This window comes from Cynocephalus volans, chromosome 7 (genome assembly GCF_027409185.1).
Source record: "Cynocephalus volans isolate mCynVol1 chromosome 7, mCynVol1.pri, whole genome shotgun sequence".
Taxonomy (NCBI): Eukaryota; Metazoa; Chordata; class Mammalia; order Dermoptera; family Cynocephalidae; genus Cynocephalus; species Cynocephalus volans.
This window is the reverse complement of record NC_084466.1, coordinates 105,330,002-105,352,992: the sequence shown is the minus strand read 5'-3', so window position 1 is coordinate 105,352,992 and position 22,991 is coordinate 105,330,002. Positions and strand designations below refer to the sequence as shown.

Below are 22,991 nucleotides of genomic sequence, written 5' to 3'. Positions count from 1 at the left end.
CAGGCTGACTGCAGGCTCTTCTCTGCCCCCAATAATATGCATGTCAAAAGAGGGAGATCTCTGGAACAAGCCAATTTTTGATAAAGTCCTTTTAATGGAAAATGTAAAACCCCTTTCAACTTTAATGTACAAAGCCATATGTAACACTTGCACTTTAACAAAAGCAAGCCAATGTTTTAAAAAAATACATCATTAAATGTATATATGTATATATTTACATAGCATATTAAGTTTAATATTTAGCTTTAAAAGTTCACATAAATTTTACCAAAATGAGACAATTTTAAATAAATTACACCTTTTGAAAATGTTTAATTGTACAGTCAATAGCTTCAACAAAATATTGAAGTGTCTGTATTTAGTATCTACTTTATATACTTTATAATTTACAAATTTTACAATTATTTGGCAGTAATCTTCTGATTATGACATGACTGCTGTGCGATTCAGCAATTTCCCAAATGCAGGCAATAGCTGGTGTTTGTGTCCAATTCTCACAGTAACTGTCTCAATGTAGTGAAAAATATCAGTTATTTTAGTAAACTGTACAAGGTCACATTTACACTTAATCAACAATATAGCATAGAATTTTGTATTTTTTACCAAAAATAAATACATCATTTTAAATCTGGCATTTTCACAAACATCATATACACTATAATACAAAAACAGCTATGTAGTGCTGCTTTTTAAATTTAGCTTGTTTTATAACTAACATTAAATCAAAGGAGCTGTGACATATGCTATACTGCTGCGGTGTCAGTAACAAGTAATTACTACAAAGAGAATTTCTTGGCACTGATGGTTTGATGAAGCTTAAGTCAGTGTGCATACATATCATCATTCAAAAGTAAGTAATTCCAGCCTAAAAAGACCACATTTAATTTTCTTCCATATCCTCTACTTCATCTTCATGTATCTTCAAAGCTCTTACCATTTCTTTGACTGCATGATACAAGATATTTTTAACCTGAAAGAGATAGTTCACATTTCTGATCATTTCAGGGAGAGAATTTAACAAAAGACAATTGTCAGATTTAAAAAAAAAAAAATAGGGGCTGGCTGGATAGCTCAATCACTTGCATGGAGCTGATAAAGTGAAGGGTTCAGATCCCCATACCAGCCAGCCAAACCACAAAAAAACCCAAAAAACCCCCAAAGAAACCATTTTTAACAGGGACCAAGAAAAGCTAAACTTAATGGACAGAAATGTCACAGTTTAAAATTGTTGTTAAATCAAAAGTCAAAAGAAAGAGGTCACTAAAATTCATACAATTAAATACATGTTGGTGTTAATCTCTGGCTATTATCTTAATGTGATAAACTATGCAATGACTGCCTAACCTGTTAGACACGTATCGTATTTCTGAATATAAGAAGCCTGCAGAACAGGATCTAGTTAGAACACTCATCTCTTACCTGTAGTTTATCATCATAATTGATTTCTTCCTTCAAAAGCCTCAGTTCCTGTGTTAAATGAAATGACTGTACAAGATGTTCTGGAGATACAAAGTCTTCAGTTACCTGAATACAGCTATGAAAATTCTGTACCTATCCCCAAAAGAGAAACAGTGAAACGTAAGTTTCAGGAGTTCGGAGCAAGGAAAAGCCAAGTTGTCTAAAACCAATAAACACAAGGGACAATTCTGCTGGAGAATTTATTTTCTCCAAAACATCAAATGGATTTCAAAGCGAAAGACCACACTTATGAAAAAGTTATGTTACTGAAAAGCTTCATGTAAAGTGACTTCATAAATGGAATATTTTTAAATGATTAAAAGAAAATAACTTTTCCAGGAATCCTTTGGAGAGGCTAATAATAAGATCCTGAATTATAAATTTTGTTAAGGTGGACTTTTTTCCCCCAATGTGTTACTTAAAAAAAACTGCTAACTGGAAAGAACCTACTAGGCAATCAATCTGAATATGTCTGTTGTTACTCCTATGGCTTTCAGCATTTTGTCATCTCACTGTTAACTCTTACTCCAGAAAAAGGATTAAAGAATAGAAAATGAAAAAGTTTGTTAGGAACTGGGAAGAAAACTATAGTTCCACATCTACTGACCACAACTAAATCTTAGAATTAACCTACCTTTTTGGTTATTTGTACCTTTCTTTTGTAACTTTTTAAAAAATTAGCCAATTAAAAATACCATTCAATCTCCTGTGACATCAGTAAAACTTTTCAACAGTTTCTCTCTCCTGACTAAATGGTTTTCACAAGAAGCCAGTCTTATCTGTTATTTGTTTGGTTATTTACAAATTGACTTTGCACTTTATTATTTCTTTGAACTGTTTTTTATTAATGCTCAGTATAATGGAGTAAAGGCTTAAGCTCATCCAATCTGGGATTTGTGAAGTTTCTAGATTGTCTTTTAGTGATACTAAAAAATGTAACACAAATTCCTGGGAAAGGAGAAATAACTGAAAAACTAAGCATTTAAACTTATTCTAATTTTAAAAGTATGCAAAATAAATTTCACTGGGAAGAGTGAGATGAAGGAGATAGTAAGTGGGTAATGGAGACTGTGGGAAAAAAAATCTAATTGATGACAGGGTGATGGAATTCCAGAGAGGCTAGAATTCCTCCTCTGGGCATAATGACCACCTGAACAGCTGCTGAAGTCTGCAGAGTTCTTTAACTCAAGCACTGTGCCTCTATTGATAAGTTGGTAGCATAATAAAGTAAACATTCTTTTTCTTTAATCATTAGGCTGTTGGTTCCTCTGGAGGATAAACATAGTGGATGCCTCACATTTTCAGCATTTCTGTACAGTCTCACTGGCTCTTCATTATATGTCTGTAGAACAGATGCTCTATTTCACAGAGCAGGAAACTATGGATGAGATGGTTCAGCGCCTGTCCCAAGACAAATCAGCCAATAAATGGCAAGTCAACAGGAGCCCAACTCCTGTGAGGTCTTGTCTAATAGATGCTTTACAGTCCTACATTAACTTTCTCATACCAGCACATAGTCTCCAAATGCCCTCTTCACCTTATGTCTTTCCTTTATCTGAACATGCTGTGGGAAGAGTTAAGTCCTTCAAAAGTTTTATCATGTACCTTTTGGTATGTCTAACTCTAGCATGTCCTAAAATCACTTGTAACTTCAAAATTGCTACTTGGTTCCATTTTATAATTTCTCTTTATTGATATTCTCATTTTGTTCATCCATCGTTTTCCTGGTTTTCTTTTGCTGTTTGAGCATATTTAATACATCTGTCTAATAAGTCCAATGCCTGGGCTTCCCAGGGAAGGTTTCTGTCAATTTATTTTCTCCCTATGAATGGGCCACGCACTTCCTTCTTTCTGCGTATGCCTTGTAACTTCCTGTTGAAAACTGGGCATCTGAACATTATAATGTGTTAACTCTGGTAATCCTAGATTCTCCCCCGCCTCAGGGTTTGCTGTTGTTTGCAGAGGGCTGCAATCATCCATTTGTTTAGTGACTTTCCCTGAACTGTTTTTGCAAAGGTGTATTCCTTGTTGGGTATGGTCACTGAAATCTCTGTTCTATTATCTCAGTGGTCAGCAAGTGACGTAAGAGATTTCCTTAAATACCAAAATTCAGCTGCCCATTCTTCATTAAGCAGTCTCCTCACTGCTGTTAAGTTTTGGATTAGATTCCAGAGTTCTGAAAAAGATGGTCTGTCAGTCTTTGCCAGCTTATGGATGTTTTAAAATGACTTTTGAACGTGACTTTTATTAGTGCTTACAAGGTGCTATTATGTTTCCTAATGACCTCCACCTGATATATACTCTGCTTAAAGGCTTGTGGGTTAGTCTGAAGAGGCAAGGTTCAGTTTTCAGCTTGATTAATTTTATCTATCTGTCTATCTGTCTGTCTATCTATCTATCCATCCATCTATCTATCTCTCTATCTATTGGTGGCTGGCTGGCCGGTCGGTACAGGAATCGAACCCTGGACCTTAGTGTTATCAGCACCATGCTCTCACCAACTGAGCAAACGGCCAGCCTCAAGGTTCAGTTTTAAAGTGGAACACAAGTGAGCTTCCCATTGCACCTACTTTCTCTGCCATCTTTGAGTCATTCATATTTCACTTCCTTGATAGATATTCATACTTGCCTTAAAAAATCAGTTATAATCATAAATAGGTAATGTTAAGAAAACGTAATTCTTTCATGTTCATAGTAGAAAGGTTATTATCTTGACACTGTGATTGCTATACACTCAGCTATTTGTGAGAACTAAGTGTGGAAAGATTTTGCCAAAGTCTATTTGGTCATAAAAATGCACAGAATTTACAGCTTCAAAATATTATAAACTCAGTATTCAATGACCAAACACAATCAATTAAGCTAAGTAGTTAGTTTAGGGGAAATTTATTACTAAAGATTTTGTGGTTTTGTTTTTTTTTTAAGTTGCTGTTTAAAGGCCACTCTAAACCTCAGAATACTACAGAATATCCAACTGTTCTGTCTAGGGACGTAAGGGGGTAACACGTACTGAATCATATTTATTAACAGATGATTTTTAAGTCTGCAATTCTACAGTAGATCTTAGAATATAAAGAGGGCTGTGACTCTGATGTTTTCCTTCAGCTTGCTAAGATATGCATCTGAACTCCCCTGCACAGACTGAACCCACCCTTCTCCCAGTCTGGCTTTCTGGAAGTGCTCACTATTAACAGGCCAAAGAAGAGAATATTGCCTCTTCCCTACCACTGCTGGCCCATCATGCAGTATCACTTGGTTTAAACAGTTTTTGATAGGTGGCCTTGGGTTTGCAAGGGCTTCCTACTTGTGCAGTTTTAGAAGTGTGGTCCCCGGACAGTAACATCAGCACTGCCTGGGAACTTTAGTCTGGGATTATCTAGAAGGCTACCTGGGGTCTACTGAAAGTATTGAAGCCACCAACAAGCAGTTTTAATAATCCCATCTCAAATCTAAGTTAATATTGTGAATAGAGTTACTACTTTCTTTTAATTCTCTCTCAAAACCTCATTACCACCACTTGTGAGTCACGGAGAACACCCTCTCAACAAAGATAAAAAACTGTGCTGTCATTATCACACAACATAGGGGAGGGAAGCTAGAAATTCCTGTTTTTATAGTTTATAATTTCTGTGTCAAAATATGCAGCAGAAAAGTTAAGGTTTTATCTTGGATCACTTCACAGTTTATAGTGGCAGTTCTCAGAATAGAATTTGACAGTCTAGGTTATATGTGCTGCTTCAGTCTATTTAGGAATATCATCTTTTATTATAGATGAAGTTTGCTTTCTATAACCTATGTGAATTTTCTACATATCTCCAAAGAAAATGTCTTCCTATGTATATATGTGTATAGCCATAATTGGAAGTTGTGTTCCAACTTAAGTAAACTTTCTGAAGTAGCTAGAGAAGACACACAAAGGAAGAGGTAAAAATTTACATGTTTGTACCACAGCACAATACATATAAATTATTAAAAGCCATATTTGTTTTCATCTACATTTGTGCAAAAATATGTTGTAGATGAGAACATATTTTCATTCCTTCAGAAAAGAGACTTACAAATATTTATTTCAAGAGATTAATGCAGGCTTGGAGAGAGAGCAATGAAAAACACAAACCTCTGACCTCATGAAGCTTACATTCTAGTAGGAGCTAAAAGACAATGAACAAAGTAAATAAATTATAAAGTATATTGGAAGGTGATAACTGAAATGGAGGAAAATAAAGCAGGGAAAATGACAAAGTTGGGAGAGAGAATTTGTAGTTTTAAACTAGGGTGTTAGGGAAGATCTCATTGTGAAGGTGACATTTGAGCAAAGTCTTAAAGAATGTGAAGAAGTAAGTCTTACAGATATCTGAGAGGAAAAAGAATTCCAGGCAAAAGGATTAGCAAGTACAAAGGCCCTGGGGTGAAAACTTCCTTAGTGTATGTAAAAACAGCAAAGAGGGCAGGGTGGCTACAGAGAGATTAGGAGGAGAGCAATAAAGTAGTAAGGGGGGTTTATATATGTGCACAGGGATAGGGAACAGGCACAGGTTGTATAGAGCCTCGTGATGCTTCCGTGAGGCTTTGAGCAGAGTGAAATGTGAACTAACTTTTTAACAGAATCACTTGGTGCCTACTATTTGAATAAAAAACAGCTCTTCTCCCTCACTCCCCCTGAACAAGTAAAAACAGCAGGGAGACAAGTATAAGCATAAAGTCTGCTGCAACAATGATTGTCTCTGGAGAGAGAAATGAGGGCAAAGGTAAGAGATTAAACTTTCACTGTGAAACTTTTACACTGTTTGAATTTTCTATTTAATCATATGAATGTATTACATATTCAAAAGAAAATATATTTAGAAGTCTTTTCAACAAATAGTAATGGGACAACCAAATATCCGTTTGCAAAAAACTGAACCTGGATCCATACTGTGCAGTGCATAAACAAATTAACTAAAAATGGGTCACATACCCAAATATAAGACCCAAACCAATAAAGCTTCTAGAAGAATATATAGATGAAAATCTTTGTGATGTTGAACTAGGCAAAAATTTTGTAGATACCACAATAAAAGTATGATCCATAAAAGAAAAAATGATCAACTAGATTTTATCAAAATGAAAAAACTGGGCCGACCCCGTGGCTCACTCGGGAGAGTGTGGCACTGGGAGCGCAGCGGTGCTCTTGCCCCGGGTTCGGATCCTATATAGGGCTGGCCGGTGTGCTCACTGGCTGAGCACGGTGCGGACGACACCAAGCCAAGGGTCACAAAGGAAAAAAAAAAAAAAGAAGAAAAAGAAAAAACTTCTCTTTGAAAGACACCATTAAGAGAACGGAAAGACAAGCCACAGACTGGGAGATTATATTCACAAAACACATATCAGATAAACGACTTGTATCTGGAATAGATTAGGAACACTCTAAACTCAATAAGAAAAAAAAATTTTTTTTAATTGACAAAATATTTGAACACACATTTAACTGAAATAGATATACAGATGGTAAATGAACATATGAAAAAGATGTTCAACATATTTACTCATTAAGTACAAATTAAAATCACAATGAGATACCACAATGCACTTATTAGAATGCTTTAAAAACAAAACTGGAGGGCCAGCCTGTGGCTCACTTGGGAGAGTGTGGTGCTGATAACACCAAGGCCACGGGTTTGGATCCCTATATAGGGATGGCCGGTTGGCTCACTTGGGAGAGCGTGGTGCTGACAACATCAAGTCAGGGGTTAAGATCCCCTTACCAGTCATCTTTTTATAAAAAAAACAAAAAACAAACAAAACAGGGCTGGCTGGTTAGCTCAGTTGTTTAGAGCGTGATGCTGTTACACCAAGGCCCAGGATTTGATTCCTGTATCAGCCAGCTTCCAAAAAATAAAGATAAAAATAAAAAGTGACAGTAACGAGTGCTAGTGTGGAAGTAGAGGCAATGAAACTCACATAACACTGCTTTGGGGAATGGAAATGGTACAACCATTTTAATAAGAGAACAGCCTGGCAATTTCTTAAAGTTAATCATAATAAATTTACCATATGACCAGTCAATCCCACTACTCAGTATTTACCTAACAGAAATGATAACCTATGTTCATACAAAAAAACTTGTATGTGAATATTTATAGTGGCTTTATTTATTATTGCCCCAACCTGAAAAAAATTCAAATGTACTTCAGTTGGTGAATGGATAGGTTTTTCCAAAATACAGAAATAAATATTCATACAACTGCCCACAGTAAAAAACTAACTTGACATATTCAACAACATGGATAAATATTAGCATTATGATGTTAAGTAAGAAAGCCAGACTCAAAGGCTACATATTATGTGATTCCAACTTTATGACATTCTCATAAAGGTGGAATTAGGGACAAAAAAACAGGTAGTGGTTGTAGGAAAAGTGCAGGAGGGAATTTTTTTTGAGTGATGGGACTATTCTATATTTTGATTATGTTGTTACTTAACTACGTATTTGTCAAAACTTACAGAAATGTACACTTTTTAAAAAGGGTAAATTTTACTATATGAAAATTATACCTCAATTTTTAAAAAATGACTGTACCGTCCAATTTCACTTTAAGAAAATTAATACTGAATAAGTTGAATATGTGAATAAGGATTTTCAAGGGAATCTATTTTGTATTATCAAAGGATTATTCTTATTTACAAAAAGACTTACAGTAAGTATTATTTCCCCAAAATAGGCCGCTCTTTTGGGGGCATTTACATTTGAATACAGATTAGCTGTTTTCTGGTAAGAGTGTAGAAAGGCAAAGAAATGGTATATGGAGTGAATCCCAATTAAAAATGAATCACAAATAATATATCTCTGAAATGATCACAAGTCCATGGGAAAATATAACCATTTAACTTAAATTTTTTCCAGGAAGTTACTGTAGAGAAAAAGGTACATTTATTACTATGATATAATGCCATTTGAGATCTAAGAATAACTGACCCTGAACCTGACATCCTAAAAATTAAGCAACTATTATCACTTAGGAATATTTGTGCATAATAGTGTTACAAATGCTAAACAGGCAGTGACTGCACATATAGTGTATATAAAATGTGGGAGACTTTCCTTGGTAAATGAATATACACCAGATACATCTCAATTACTGAGAAGTGAAAAAGGTGGGGAACCAACTCTGAGGCAAACTAGCTTTCTTAAGTCTCAGGGTTCCTTTGTACACCTTTACTACAAGGGCTAAAGTGGGCTGTGGTAGTCACATTCTACCTATAGAAATCCATTGTGTGCTTTTAATCCTATCCTCCATACCCATCTATTCTATGCCATTCTTCCAGGTGCTACAAGTCAAGCTACAGAAACAAAAATTAGCTATTTATTTTAATTTTTAAGTATTGTGGATCGGTAACTATATAAATTACATATCTTTCTTCTTTAGACAGGTTATTGTTCATATCAGCATGCCAAAAAGAGGCAGAAGGTATACTTATTTTTTTTATTTATTTATTTTTTTAAAAGATGACCGGTAAGGGGATCTTAACCCTTGACTTGGTGTCAGCACCACGCTCAGCCAATGAGCGAACCGGCCATCCATATATGGGATCCGAACCCGGGGCCTTGGTGTTATCAGCACCGCACTCTACCGAGTGAGCCACGGGCCGGCCCGGCAGAAGGTATACTTAAAAGCCTGATGAAAAGTCTTGATACTACCCCAGTACCCACCATCCTTTTATTAAGTCTCACTACTGAGAATGAGTATATAGTAAATCTTAACCTCCCCCAAAAGAGGTCTTAAAAATTAGATTTCAACCCACAAAATCAGAGACAACATATAAATAGAAATTTGGCTCATGTTAAAAAAATTTAAGCTCATAATTAAGTACTTAATTATGTCAGATTTCTTCAAGCACTGGTATGCCATTTTAGTGATTTCTTAATGAAGACAGACTACTGTAGGTCATTCTCTTACGTCTTCTTTCATTTACATCTATACTAAGAACAATTTCATTTTCAAAATTATTTCTTTCAGTAACAGATGTGTTAGAAATAAGATTGCATATACCTGATGAAGTGCTCCTGCTGGCAAAACAATGGCATCTCCAAGGAACTGAACAAGAGTGCAGGTTCTGACTCCATATTCTTCAAGGAGCCTTTGGCGGAGCTTTTTGTTCACATACCAACTTTGGTCACGTATCGGATCGTGTTCTGGTAGAACTTCAAGGCCTTGTTCTTTTGAAATCTGAAACATGGATTAAAATAAATATATACACTCCAATTTAAGTAAGGAAAACAATAAATCCTGTTCAGTTAAATTTCAAATTTATTTACAGTAACAGCAGCCTTTCGTTCTCAGAATCTTATGGAACAATGACTGTACTTCTTAAGTTCAAGAAAACAACATTCTGCAATAATTTGAAAAGCCAAAGGATATTCAAATGACACAGCACACTAAAATGTTGTTAATAGAGTGAATGAAACTCCCTTCTCACACCTCCTTCCACTATGAAGTTTCCATCTATCTAATTACCTTACTTACAACTGTTTCAAAAGTACAGCACATAAGTAAGGAAAAGCTTAGTTTAGTTGCTTTTCCCCAGAAGTCAAACCATTCATATGAATGAATTTCATAAACATTTCTTGATCCTTTTTTTAAGGTGGATATAAAGATAAATACCTTTATAGGGCTAACCTTCTAACCCTTGAAACACCAATTTCAAGGGACCCTTCTACTATCAGTAAAATAATCTGCTTTAAAAGGCACAAATTATTGTATATTAAAACACTGGTAGGTATTCTAGGATAAAATAGGTACAGGGCTATAGCTCCTTCCTTTCACACTGATCACAGAGACAGAACGTGTAACCTTTCAGAAAGAAGATAAAGTATAACAAGATAACCAATAACGATCCCTTTAAAGAAATTCCCATAACCACACAATTTAGAAAATATCTGAACAAATGGTTTGAATCAATTATTTTGGGTTAAAGTGTCAGTTTCATCCAGAGAGTCTGGCAAACTAGAGGTATGATTACTCATAATTTCAATCTACTCAAATGAATATCACACAGCAATCAGATGTGATAGAGTAGAACCACTACCTAGGGTAAACAGCCAAAAATAATCAGATTCAAAGAAAATAAAGATCTTACCTTCTTTAGATGTTTCCATAAAACATTAGTTTTTATATTCTGCAACTCCCAATAACTACTCCTCACCACCCAACTAGCTTCTGGCTCATCAACAGATTAGTCCTTTACAATAAGGGGATGGTACTAGCAGTTGAAAGTAAATCACCATTCAAAACCCTCAACATGAAACAGGCTTTGAAAAGAGCTAGAGAAAGGAGATGCTGGCTTCAACAAAACCCCCGTCTCCCTTGAAGTAAAAGTTATTAAATGATCTTATATTGCTGAATGCCAAATGAAGTTACATCAACAAATTAATACGTATGTGCTCAAGGTAAAGAGATAAATGATCTGCAACCTAAATTATACCTTTTGAAGAAATTCCCTTATCTTGTCAACATCTTTCCCAGCATAAATATGCCACAGAGCACCAGGTATTTCACTTGAGTCCTTCAATCTTTTCCTTAAAATGTCATCCAAATCCTCTTCCTCAAATTTCTTGAGTATTCCTGAAACACAGGAGAATATCCTCAAATCAGTAAAGACTACCAGAGAGCCAAGTATTCTTAAAATTGATCTATCAGAGCAGCAGAGTGCCTGACTAAACTGGTACTCTTAAAGAGGAGTCAAACCCAGTCACATATTCAAAACTGTTAGAACTGCAACAGCAGAGAACTGAGGACAGAGCAAAATAAAATCTGACTAATTCCTAGGAAATCTCATATTTTATTATGATTAATCTGTAATCAAATGCAAATGCTTTGTGAACAATAAAGCTGTGGTTTTAAGGAAACATTAGGTCATTCTTCTAAAATGTTCACAAACTAAAAATCCTACATATATATATGTACACAAAACATTTTGGATATATACAAATGAAAATATTTACAGTGGTTACGTCTAAGTGTAGAGCTATAGGAAGTTCTTCTTTTCGAAATTACTGATTCCACTATACTGATCATTTTAAACATATGTTCTTTTAAGAGAAAAGGAAAGCTATTGCCTGCTACAAGGATACATCAGACGTTTCCTAATTTGTGACAACAAAATCTTTATTATATTCAAACTTGGTTGTAAGGATTTCTTAATTCCAACACTTATTACTATGTGCCAGATACTGTCCTAGGATGCCGGAGATTAGAGTTAAAAAATATTCAGTCAAGATCTCACAGAGTTAAAGAGGGTCTTAATAAATCTAGGCAAATAAACATCACACTGTGGTAAGTTCAATCATATGAATACAAAGGGTGCACAGAGACTGGTTCAGTCCTCAAATGTTATATGCAATGACATTTTTTCCCAGTCCATGGTGCTCTATCTAAAAATGACAGGTGATGTTTTTTTAACAAAATTTAAAGTTGGAAATCTTGGGTTGTTTTCTGCAAATTAAAAACATGTGTGTGTGTTGTGTTGTGTGTGTGTGATGCATCAGAAGGAAGAAAATGATTGGCTAGAGTAGAGTAAGTTTATTTCCTTTAATGAAGACCTCTAGGGTGAGATGATAATCTGAGTTACACTTTGAAGGATGAATATTGGAGACCACCAGGGAGATAGGAGGTTGGAGAACCATTGCAGATAAAGGAAAAAGCATGTGCTCTAAGTTAGGTCAGTATTTCTCAATGTGTTTTAAGTATTATTATAACCCTAAAACACTGTTTTCTCTGTGACCACCGATAAAAAGTGATGAAAATTTTAGATTTAGAGAGCCAAAGAATTATCTAAAATGTTGAAAGTTTTCTCAAAAGACCAAATATTATGCTAAGAGCACAGGGTAGAGGATATGTAGGAACAAAGATGAATAAGAAAGTTCCAACAAGATGAATAGTTCCAACAAGATGAATAAGAAAGTTCCAACAAGAACACGCATGAACAGCAGTGGAGAAAAGCAAGTATAATTTCTATATTGTAGAGTAAAGGCTATGGAAGACGATTTGAACAAGTACAATGAGGTACAAAAGACAACTCGGGCATGAAGGGCTTAGAAAGGATAAATAATCTGAATAACAGGTCACACATTTCTGTGGTAGACCTGGGACTACAACTCAGTTGTGCCTACTGACACTGGAATCCTTTGGGTGGGTAGTTATCTATTACAGTCAATAGTGCCAGTTAAGGGAGCTGAGTAACAAAGATGACTTTCGGTAGTTTTGAGGAAATTCAAGGTTGTATGTTACAGAAATTGTAAAATGTACACAAAAGCAGAATGAATACTATAATGAATCCCCATGTCACCAGCACCTAGCCACTAAGCTTTAGATCCATTCTGGGCTCCAGATATAGAATCGATGATCTAAGTAGTGGCTGGAAGTCATGAATAGAATTTCACAGAAACTGCATGTAAAGTAGAAAAGGTAGAGAACAACGTCTGTAACTCTAGAAAAGTCTGTAACTCCATAAGGTACCAGAATTAGGAGACGGGTGTCAAAGAAGCAAAGGCCAGTATTTGAAAAAGAGGTTTTGATTAGCAGTGCCATTTATTACAGAGATGAGTAATAAACGGACCAGGAAGAAATCACTGAATTATCCTCAGTGAAAGTAGTACCAATAGTAATTTCAGGCAGATACACAAGCAAGACTACAGTGAGTTAAAATGTGAAAGGAAGATAACAAAGGTAGCAAAGAATTTGTTTTGAGGGAGCAGTGACAGAATGATGGAAACATTTGAAGAAGGTTTACTTTTGAGAAAGAAGGAATAGTCCAGAGTCTGTTCCTATTCTGAAGAGAAGCCACTATTGGAAAGAGAAAGGTTAAAGCCCTATGACTGTGTATTTATGTCTCTTTAAAGAAGAGAATAAATTATAAAGCAAGGTTTCAGGAAGAAATACAGAAGATGGAAACTATAACCTATGTACTCTTCTGCTTAGGAGAATAAGCCCCTTCATCCTCTGATACCGGAGGAAAACAGAATGTTTGAGACACATATAATGTCTCAGTCATCTTTACAACCCCAGGACCTGGTTTTTAGTCTTCAATAAATTACAAGTGAGTTAAATAGTATATTTTTATAAACACAATACTTAATGATAGGAAAGGAGCAAACAAACATATTTACTTTTAAAATTAAAATAATATGAAAAAGAGAGAGGAAAATTAATCAATCTTCAAGTAATAAAGATTAGAAATGCCCATATCCATTGTAAATCTTTTCAGAATCTTTGCTAGTGACTCGGAGGCTAACATTCTGGATGATACTAATGTGCAAGTATATGGTTATTCAACGTTATTCCAAAGACCACCATTCAAGTTTCTTTACCTGCTTTTGAGAGAATGCCATTTCCTTTTGCTATGCCAACATAGACTAGAATATTTACAACATCAGAAACTTCAATATGGAGATTTGTTGTTCCTATATCATGATCTTTAGCAGCAGCTACACCTGTGTATAAAATAAAATTTTACAAGATTCTTTATATGTCTACTAATATAATCAGATATTTTCTCCAAATTAGCTCTATATCAGGATAATTAATCATAATGTGACTGTTAATCTCCTTATTATAAAACCTTGTTATAAAAACCTGCCCCTGAAAGCCACAATCTATAAAATGTCCTATAAAAATTAAAATAGTAAAAAATGTAAATTCTGCAAGGTATTATTAGCAGGTATTTGATTATATATTGGCTGTTAACTCCTAACATACTACTTGACATAAAAAAGAATTTCAGTGGATTATTAAAAGACAGATTTAGCAGAAACTAAAAATCATTAGAATTTATCTTTAAATAGATGATTGTTAAAATCCCATATAATTCCATTTTGGGAGAAATGTGAATATATACCTACCATAGGCACTGCACAACCTGGGTCCTAGATCGGGACGTACAAAAAATCCTGGCAAATGAGAAGCCAAATTGAATTTCCCTTCTGGATTACAATATTCTGGCAATGGCAGACTTTTTAAAAGATCTTCATATCTGAAGAATAACAACATTGCTTTCTTTTAAATAAAGATTTGCATTTTTAAGCGCTTTTATATAATTTTCAAGTTGTTCAAAACTCTAGATAACCTTTCCTGACAGGTTAACACTTCCCTTCATTCAAAGTTTAAACAAATGTATCATACATGGGCAAGCATAAAACAAGTGATACTTACTAAAATAGCAATGCTGCTTCCCTAACCACTACAAGTTAAAAGCTCCAAGAGATGTGAGCATTCTTTCCTTTACTACCCTAACATAAAAACTTCCCTTTACTAAAGCTGCAGAAATTTGATTTTGCTTTTGAGTTGTTATTTATTTTTTAATTGAGGAAGAAAAAGCCCAGAGGTCACTATGTAGTTACTTACTCTACCTCTAGGGATAATCTCAGCTCAACTTCAAAAAGCCAAGAGTCAAAATGAAAAGTTTCAAAACATATACCTTGCTGGCATCATAGTCTTGAAGTCTTCTCCTGAAGGGCAATCCTTCAATTTTAAAACAACGGTTTCTCCACTTTTGGATTTTTGCCGTTCTACACAGAATGCAGTCAATTACTAAAACGGTAATTTCTGCCTTTTTTATTTTTATTAATGTTTGGAGAGGAATTAAAAAATGTAAATGAATGAACTATTCGATTGTTGTACAGCACATATTTAATAAATGCTTGCTTACTTTTACTCCTTAAGTACTTATGTAGTATTAAGACTTTTGTTCCTTATGTATATAGATAGAATATATTACATGTACCCACTTGCAATGTCTCAAAAAATTCTTTTTAAAGATTTCTTTACGGGCCGGCCCATGGCTCACTCGGGAGAGTGTGGTGCTGAGAACACCAAGGCCATGGTTTTGGATCCCATATAGGGATGGCCAGTTAGTTCACTGGGGGAGCGTGGTGCTGACAACACCAAATCAAGGGTTAAGATCCCCTTACCGGTCATCTTTAAAAAAAAAAAATAAAGATCTCTTTACAATTGTTAACATCACAATCTTACAATTGTACTTTTAATTTTTAAAGTGATTTTACATAAATTATATAATTTGAATTTTACAAGTTTATGGGGTTGCCAAAATCTCCCCATATATAAGGAAATTAGTACATAGTATAAATGACTCAAGTTAAAAGGAAATTAGTGTTAGAGCCAGGATTAAGACTATTTTGTTTCCTAGTACTTGTTTCAGAAGTAGTTAGAGTAGTCAGTATTAGGCAACAATATAATACAGAAGTTTCAAAGACTAAAAATCTGTTGTCATATTCAGAATTTATTATTATGAGGGGAATGATTAAGAAAACAGTAAAACAAAAAAAACCAACATACTTGAAACTTCTTCAAAACCATCCCAGAATTCTTTAACATTGGCATTTGAAATAATGCTGTCTTTGCAGTTCAGGAGATCAGCTTGGTGGTCTCCAAAATCAAGACTTAATGATTCCGCCTTCCACAAGCTAATGTTCATTTTCTTATGCACACCAGAAACTACTGCAGGCTTATAAATAAATACATAGATAAATAAATAACAGTTAAATGGTATATATGGACACCTCAAAATGTGATTTTACATGCACATAGAACAAATGGTTAACATGTTAAGTTTCAGGCCCAATGACAAATCTGCGAGTATAAAAGGTCCCTGACTTGGAAAGATGTTCACTGTCAAATAAAAAAGATGATGAGAGAATGCCATGTAGTGTTTATTTCTGAAAACAGAAATTTAAATGTGTAATAATTTTCAGAAAAGAAGCCTGAAAGACCATACTAAAAATTTTATTTCCTGGCAGTAGAAATATGGATTTTTGGGGGTTGCATTATCTAGACTAATTTTTGGAGAGAACACAAACTACTTATTCATTTGTACGTATGTAATATATGGACTTAATATTTGAAACTAAGAATACATATAGTCTCTTGAAAATGAAACATTTTATATACATTCTGAGTTTTTATCACTTAAAACACATACCATTTTTTACCTTTACGATATCAGGATAAAAACATTTAACACATAACATTAAATTTCAAGTCTAATGACTGATTTCCTGCAAGCATCTCCTTTTAAATCACACAGATTCAAATTCCTTCAAAACTCTCCTAACCTAGAAACCAACAGTTTAACATTTATAGCTTCTAAAATTTCACCAAATTATGTAAAAAAATCTCTAAGGTCATCTAATGTATTATTCTCAGGTTTTAGAAACAATTCCTTTATTCTACATGAAGTAAAAATCTGCTATATAGAGAACATAGGAAGTTGTCACTTAAGAGTCTCTGAAAGATATTTATTAGGTACTCTTAAACTTTGCAAGACAGTTTTTCTCACAAAATGCATCTCATAAAAGAAAAAAAAATCACCCTCAAGTTTGGTTAACTACTTGGTCAAATGCTCCATTAAACATGTTTTCAGGGCCGAGCCCGTGGCGCACTTGGTAGAGTGCTGCGCTGGGAGCGCGGCGACGCTCCCGCCGCGGGTTCGGATCCTATATAGGACTGACCGGTGTACTCACTGGCTGAGTGCCGGTCACGAAAAAACGACAAAAAAAAAAAACAAAAAAAAACAAACAAACAAAAAAACATGTTTTCAATGTGCTAGTAATATATCCAACTTTTAAAACACATCCAGCCATTAGATAATTAACTATTGCTGGCAATTCACATATTAATTCCTAGTGCCTATCCAATAATACACCTATCCACCCCATGCCTCTTTTTCTTATGGTAATTACTAGCTTGGGAAAAGTAAATAGATTTTTTTTAAAAATGAAAGGCCCTTCATCTTCACAGTCATTCCCTTTTCCCCACAACTCTCTCAGAAAATCCTCGTCTATGTTTCAGATAAACAAACCTACTCAGAGTTCACCAAACACCTAATGCTTTTGTATATGCCCACCATCTTGTCCATTTAGCAAAATTTCACTTAAACACTGAGGAATCAATTCAGACTAGTCTTTTTGAACTAGTACCCTATCTTAGTCATTTCTTTCTCTGGGTTTCCATAGGATCTTAAACAAAGTTCTTAGAACATTTAACACATTTATGAAATTATTTTTTTATGTGACTATTTTCTACCTCAAAAGCCCATACAAATTAAATGCTCTAACTTCTGGCCCATTAATGACATTGGGGCTTCAAGGAAACCCAACCAAAAAAAATATGCTTATATGTAGTGCATGAATGTGTATTTTTTCCGAGGAGAGGGATCAAGCTTTCAATAGATTTTGAAAGGATTCATGACCTAAAAAGATTAAGAACCATTGCACTAAAATGGTCCTTATTCCTATCTTAACTCATTTTTACATAGCCCCCTCATTTTTATATCCTTAATGCCTAGCACAAAGACTGGACCTTATTAGGTGTTCAATAATTATCTGTTGAATGAACAAAGTAAAATAAAATAGCAGTGATATTTTCTAAAAAGCAAGAAATATGAGGGGGTCTTCAAAAAGTTCATGGAAAGATTTGCATTATCTCTTAATTCCACTTTCCATGAACTTTTTGAAGTATCCCCATAAACTGAATGATAAATGATCATAATATGGTCATAAAAATACTTAAATTTGTTCATAATTTTTACACTAATGTAAACTGCCATCTGAGATGTATATCAAACCTATCAAAACTTTTGTCAAATAGAAAATCATTTTTATTAGGGCAGAATGAAATAATGGAGTTTGTCAGTTAAGGTTTGATTAACTAATTTAAAAATAACTGTTCCATAGATAAACATTAAAAGCAAAAACAACTATACTTTTAAGTTCAAGAAACATGCTTTTAATATTGATTAACATAGTAATAGTAGATAAATCTGGCAAAAAAAATAGGAATTCAGAAGCAATCACTCTCATAATCTTTTTTGGTATTTTTGACATCTTATTGCTCCCCAATGTGTTAAGTACTGTTGCTTCTCCCCTCCATTTCTATCCCTAAAAAGGGAACCATTTTATCTATTTAATCAGCTTCAGCTCCATTAACAGTGTACTTAATCAACTTAAAATACTCACCTGTCCTTGTTTCCAACACTCTTTGAAAAGCTTCCAATTATCATTATTCTTATAATCCTTAAGCCATAAAATATGTTTCTCACAGATCCAAGAATGTGGTATATCACTGTATAACTTGTTGCTTTCAATAATGGCAGATTTTCCACTTTCTAATTTAGGCTCTTCTTTAGGGTCTGGTTTTCCATTTATCTTGGAGGTTTTATTTGGTGGAATTTTGTTTTCAACAACTGAAGCAATTATATCATCAAGAATGTTAGGCATAGTCCGTCCACTTTTGCCACTCTATTAAGGAAAAAAAAATAAACTTTTGAAAAAAATTATATTTTGAGAGGAAACGGATACATTTTCGTCCCATACACTATTATTTTTTAAACTCACTTTTTCTACCAACATAGCAAAAAACCAACACAAACAATATTCCTGTATACAAGAATAGCAGTTATGTTAGTAGATATAGATTCCTTAGTCCATACACAATTCCTGACAGATGGGGACCAGCATGTTCAATAGTATAAAAAACTAACAGGTCTGCAGAACCTAGTATATAGCCTTCTTACCTTCACATTGTTTTAAGCCTGGGACAGAGAAGTGCAGGTGGGTGGAATCCCCCATATACTTTTAAAAGGCACTAAAAATTTTTTTTTTATCTACCTAAGCAATGATTCTGCTTTTCTTTTTTCCTGGTGAATAACTAAAGAAAACTTTGATTCCTAAGTTTTTTAAGTAACATAAAACATTTGTTTCCATATGCCTCCCCCCTACCACTAGATATATGGTTCTCAAATTCTGAAGGAGTACCTTCAGACTCTTTTGACATCAAAGAGCCCCTCCTCCAAAAATTTCACCTGGGAAAGAAATGATGAAAGCTCCAGCTTTTTAACAATGCAACTCTGAATATGCCTAGCAATTTAGTACATTTGATTTCATCTGCATCTATTTATTGGGTGGTTCATAGCCAACAGCCAAGTTCTCCATACAATCTAAATTTAAGGTCCATATTGAAAGCAACAATCTGGCATCACACTCACTGAGGCTCCCATTGAATACACTGGTGCAAAGGCAATGCCAGCATCTGTAGAACCCACACGAAGCTTGCCAGCTGTTGTGGTCAGCAAATCACGTAACGTTGAGCCTTGTTCATTATTCTGGGACACAAGAGGTGACGTTCTGTCGTTTGGAGAATCACAGTTGTCTTGTTCTCTCTCTTCTTTAATTTGCTTTTCAAGGACAAATTCTTTGTTTTCTGAAATAAAACATTTCACAAAATTTTAACATAAGTAAGCATGGTGTTAAAGTACAGACAAAACTGGCATCCTGCATTTTACAGTAGGAGGCAAAAACTGTAGCACTAGTGATTTATTCACCTGAACACACACCAGAGGCTGAATAAGATCCTTCGAAATGGAGTCGGTTTAAATATGAAAAGGCTTTCTCTTCAATATTATAGACATGTAGCTGAGATTGTACCTGTCTCAAATGAAAAATGCTACAGCTAAGACAGGCAGAAAATATGTTACAAATCTAGTGTTCTGATGCCTTTATTGATATGTTCATCCACAAATGATTCTGTAACTAATTTTGGTACAATCACAGAAAGGCTCGTTCCTAATAAGGGAATATAAATATTTTATTGAACTTAAGCCACAACTCATGCAAAAAAGCAAAGTAAATTGTTTAATAGTACATTGGGGCTGGCCAGTTTAGCTCAGCTGGTTAGAGCACAGCCTTATAACGCTAAGGTCACAGTTTCAGATCACATACCAGCCAGCCAGCAAAAAAATAAAAATAAAAATAAATTAAAAAATAAAAAAAATTAATAGTATATTAATGTACAATAGTACATAGTTGGCTATAATAGTATCCTCTAATACGTATGTAGACAATTAGTTACATTTACCTTTTTTTTCCTCTCTTGCTTTCTGCTCTGCAAGATCTGCTAACCAATGCAGTGGTGACTGGGATTCTGGAGGAGTTAACTTGCTATCTGTGCTTACATCACTCCCCGGGCTGCTGCTGCCATTACTCTCAGATTTCTGAGGGGTATTTTGCTGCTGAGACTCAGGCAGGCACAGAGAAATTTTATCACTGTGATTAAGTACATTCTGTAAAACCTACAAGGATAAAACAAATAAATTTTAAAACACCACTTCTTTAACTATTCAGAGTTAATAGCAGAAGTTAAAAGAAATTTACCCAGTAACACAGAATAGATAAAATCAAAATACAAGTCCCACATTAGATTTCAAATATCAAAGTTGATTAATATAACCATGTATTTTATTTGAATAATTAATTAGAGATTTTTACTCACTTGAGATACACCATTCATTGTGGGAAAATTTCCAACTTGTAAATTCTGTTTGTTAGTGCAGTGACAATGGGATTTAATACCATATTTTTCCCTAAGACTGTGCATGGCATCTAGAAGATCTGTCAAAACTACAAAATAAAATGGTAGTTAATAAAAAGTTTACCACTAGTTGTTAAGACTATAAATTTTTTTTCTTACTATATTTTATAATTAGGAACAGTAGAGATTTTCTTGTGCCCTTCTAATTTTCTTCCATTTTTTCCTCCATACTCTCCCTTCCATCTACTGTGAAACTGATTATTCAACCAAACTTATGTTCTCTATTCTTCTCTCTCTTGCCTATTATTAAAAATCCAGTATGCTCAAGAATCTTAGAAAGCTTTCATTATGAATACAATAGTTTTTTTCATTATACTCTGTAGTTTTCCCCTTCTAAAATGGTTCCTCTATGGTTTTCTAAATCACTGAGGCTGGGCTTACCTTCCTAACTTTATTAATTATTATATAGAGGAGTTCTAATAACTTTGAGGAAGAAAATTTAAGATTATTTAAACCTTACCTCTCCATTCTATTATACTCCTAGAGATACTCCTTTAACCTAGAGCAACCAAGAGCTGTTATATTAAGCAAATAATATATATTTATACTTACCAGAACCAGGTATAATTTGAGTGGGCATTAAATGTTTGTGATCATGAGGCTGCCCCTTCACACACTTCATCCAAGCATACAATTCTTTATCTGTTAGATAACATACCTTGTTTTATATCACTCATGGTTTTACAATTATAAAATTAATGACTTCTACATAAAGAACTTAATTATATAAAATGTTAGTGACAGGCTTCAAATGTTTGGTTCTTAAAAAAATAAAGTCAGAAAAGATAGTTCCACCATTCTGTAAATTTTATAAAACAGTGATACAAAATGGGTATGATAGCCTTTTCCAATAATATCACTCTTTATCATTAACATTAGTCACCACAAATTTCTCTGTCTCATTCTAGCTTCTCTGTAGCTAATCTTCTTTTATCTTTTAGCTATCTTCTGTGCCAAACAGGGTTTGTGCCTGGTCCTGGTACATTAGACTGATACAAGTTTGAAACTACTGCTAACTGATTTTCCTTTCACACCTCAAAGACATGCAGAAGAACTGTCATGAGATATGTGGAAAAAGATGGTACAGCTAGTATTAATTGTTACTGTAGCCTTCAAACAAGGCTCCATACCTAAAGTTGTGAACATATTAAGGCATAACACGAGGCATATCACACACAGGAGAAATAGTCAATACCTCGATGTCAAAAACTTTACAAATTTAATGACACAGACAGCTATTTATGATGTGGATATAAGAGCCATTTGATGGAGATTGGATGTGTTGTCCCCTCCAAAACTCATGTGGAAATTTGATTCCCAATGTGGCAGTGTTGGAAACTGATTGAGTCATGCGAGCGGATCCCTCATGAATGGATTAATGCTCTCCCTGGGGGAGAGGGGATTAATAAGTGAGTTCTCGCTCTATTAGTTCCCACGAGAGGATGTTGCATTTCTTTTTTTTTTTTTTTAAAAGATGACTGGTAAGGGGATCTTAATCCTTGACTTGGTGTTGTCAGCACCACGCTCAGCCAGTGAGCGAACCGGCCATCCATATATGGGATCCGAACCCGGGGCCTTGGTGTTATCAGCACCGCACTCTCCCGAGTGAGCCACGGGCCGGCCCAAGAGGATGTTGCTTAAAAAGACCCTGGCACCTTCTCTCTCTCTTGCTTCCTCTTTCCTACTTCCTCTCGCCATGTGATCTGCTTGTACCCGCCAGCTGCCTGCCACTTTTCCACCATGAGTAGAAGCAGCCAGAGGCCAGTGCCAGATGCAGCTGTCCCAGAATCGTAAGCCAAATAAACTTCTCTTCTTTATAAATTACCCAGTCTCAGGTAATTCTGTTACAGCAACACAAAACGGACTAAAACACCTTTGTTTCATGAAAAGACTAGATTAAATAAAATTAAAATCCAGTCTAACACCAATTATCTTAAAAGCTTGGACTTTCCCCTCAAAGACAACATAGTAACTTGAAAATGTTTTCTAACTGCTTATGTTTTAGACAGTTATGTTGATTACCACTATAATGAAGCTATATATGAAATGTAGTCAATGTGAGTTTTATTACTATATTTAACAGTAAAATAAGAAGATCTATAGATAACACAGAAT

General features: G+C 34.6%; 1 protein-coding gene across 3 annotated transcripts in view; it reads right to left on the bottom strand.

The window, feature by feature from the left end:
• Positions 1-201: 201 nt before the first annotated feature.
• Positions 202-22,991, bottom strand: part of JMJD1C (jumonji domain containing 1C) — a 330,011-nt gene continuing 307,221 nt past the window's right edge. Inside the window, exons 14-26 of one of the 3 annotated variants that reach the window (XM_063103408.1) lie at positions 21,429-21,518; positions 20,778-20,905; positions 20,364-20,577; positions 19,495-19,709; positions 18,467-18,748; positions 15,789-15,957; positions 14,911-15,001; positions 14,336-14,466; positions 13,805-13,927; positions 10,921-11,060; positions 9,489-9,665; positions 1,420-1,551; positions 205-970 (exon numbers count right to left, since the gene is read on the bottom strand). In XM_063103408.1, the coding sequence (XP_062959478.1) occupies positions 881-970; positions 1,420-1,551; positions 9,489-9,665; positions 10,921-11,060; positions 13,805-13,927; positions 14,336-14,466; positions 14,911-15,001; positions 15,789-15,957; positions 18,467-18,748; positions 19,495-19,709; positions 20,364-20,577; positions 20,778-20,905; positions 21,429-21,518 (1,982 nt within the window). In that variant the 3' untranslated portion in view covers positions 205-880. Of the gene's footprint in view, positions 971-1,419; positions 1,552-9,488; positions 9,666-10,920; positions 11,061-13,804; positions 13,928-14,335; positions 14,467-14,910; positions 15,002-15,788; positions 15,958-18,466; positions 18,749-19,494; positions 19,710-20,363; positions 20,578-20,777; positions 20,906-21,428; positions 21,519-22,991 lie in introns of all 3 variants that reach the window. The other 2 variants (XM_063103410.1, XM_063103409.1) reach the window with 2 other exon arrangements.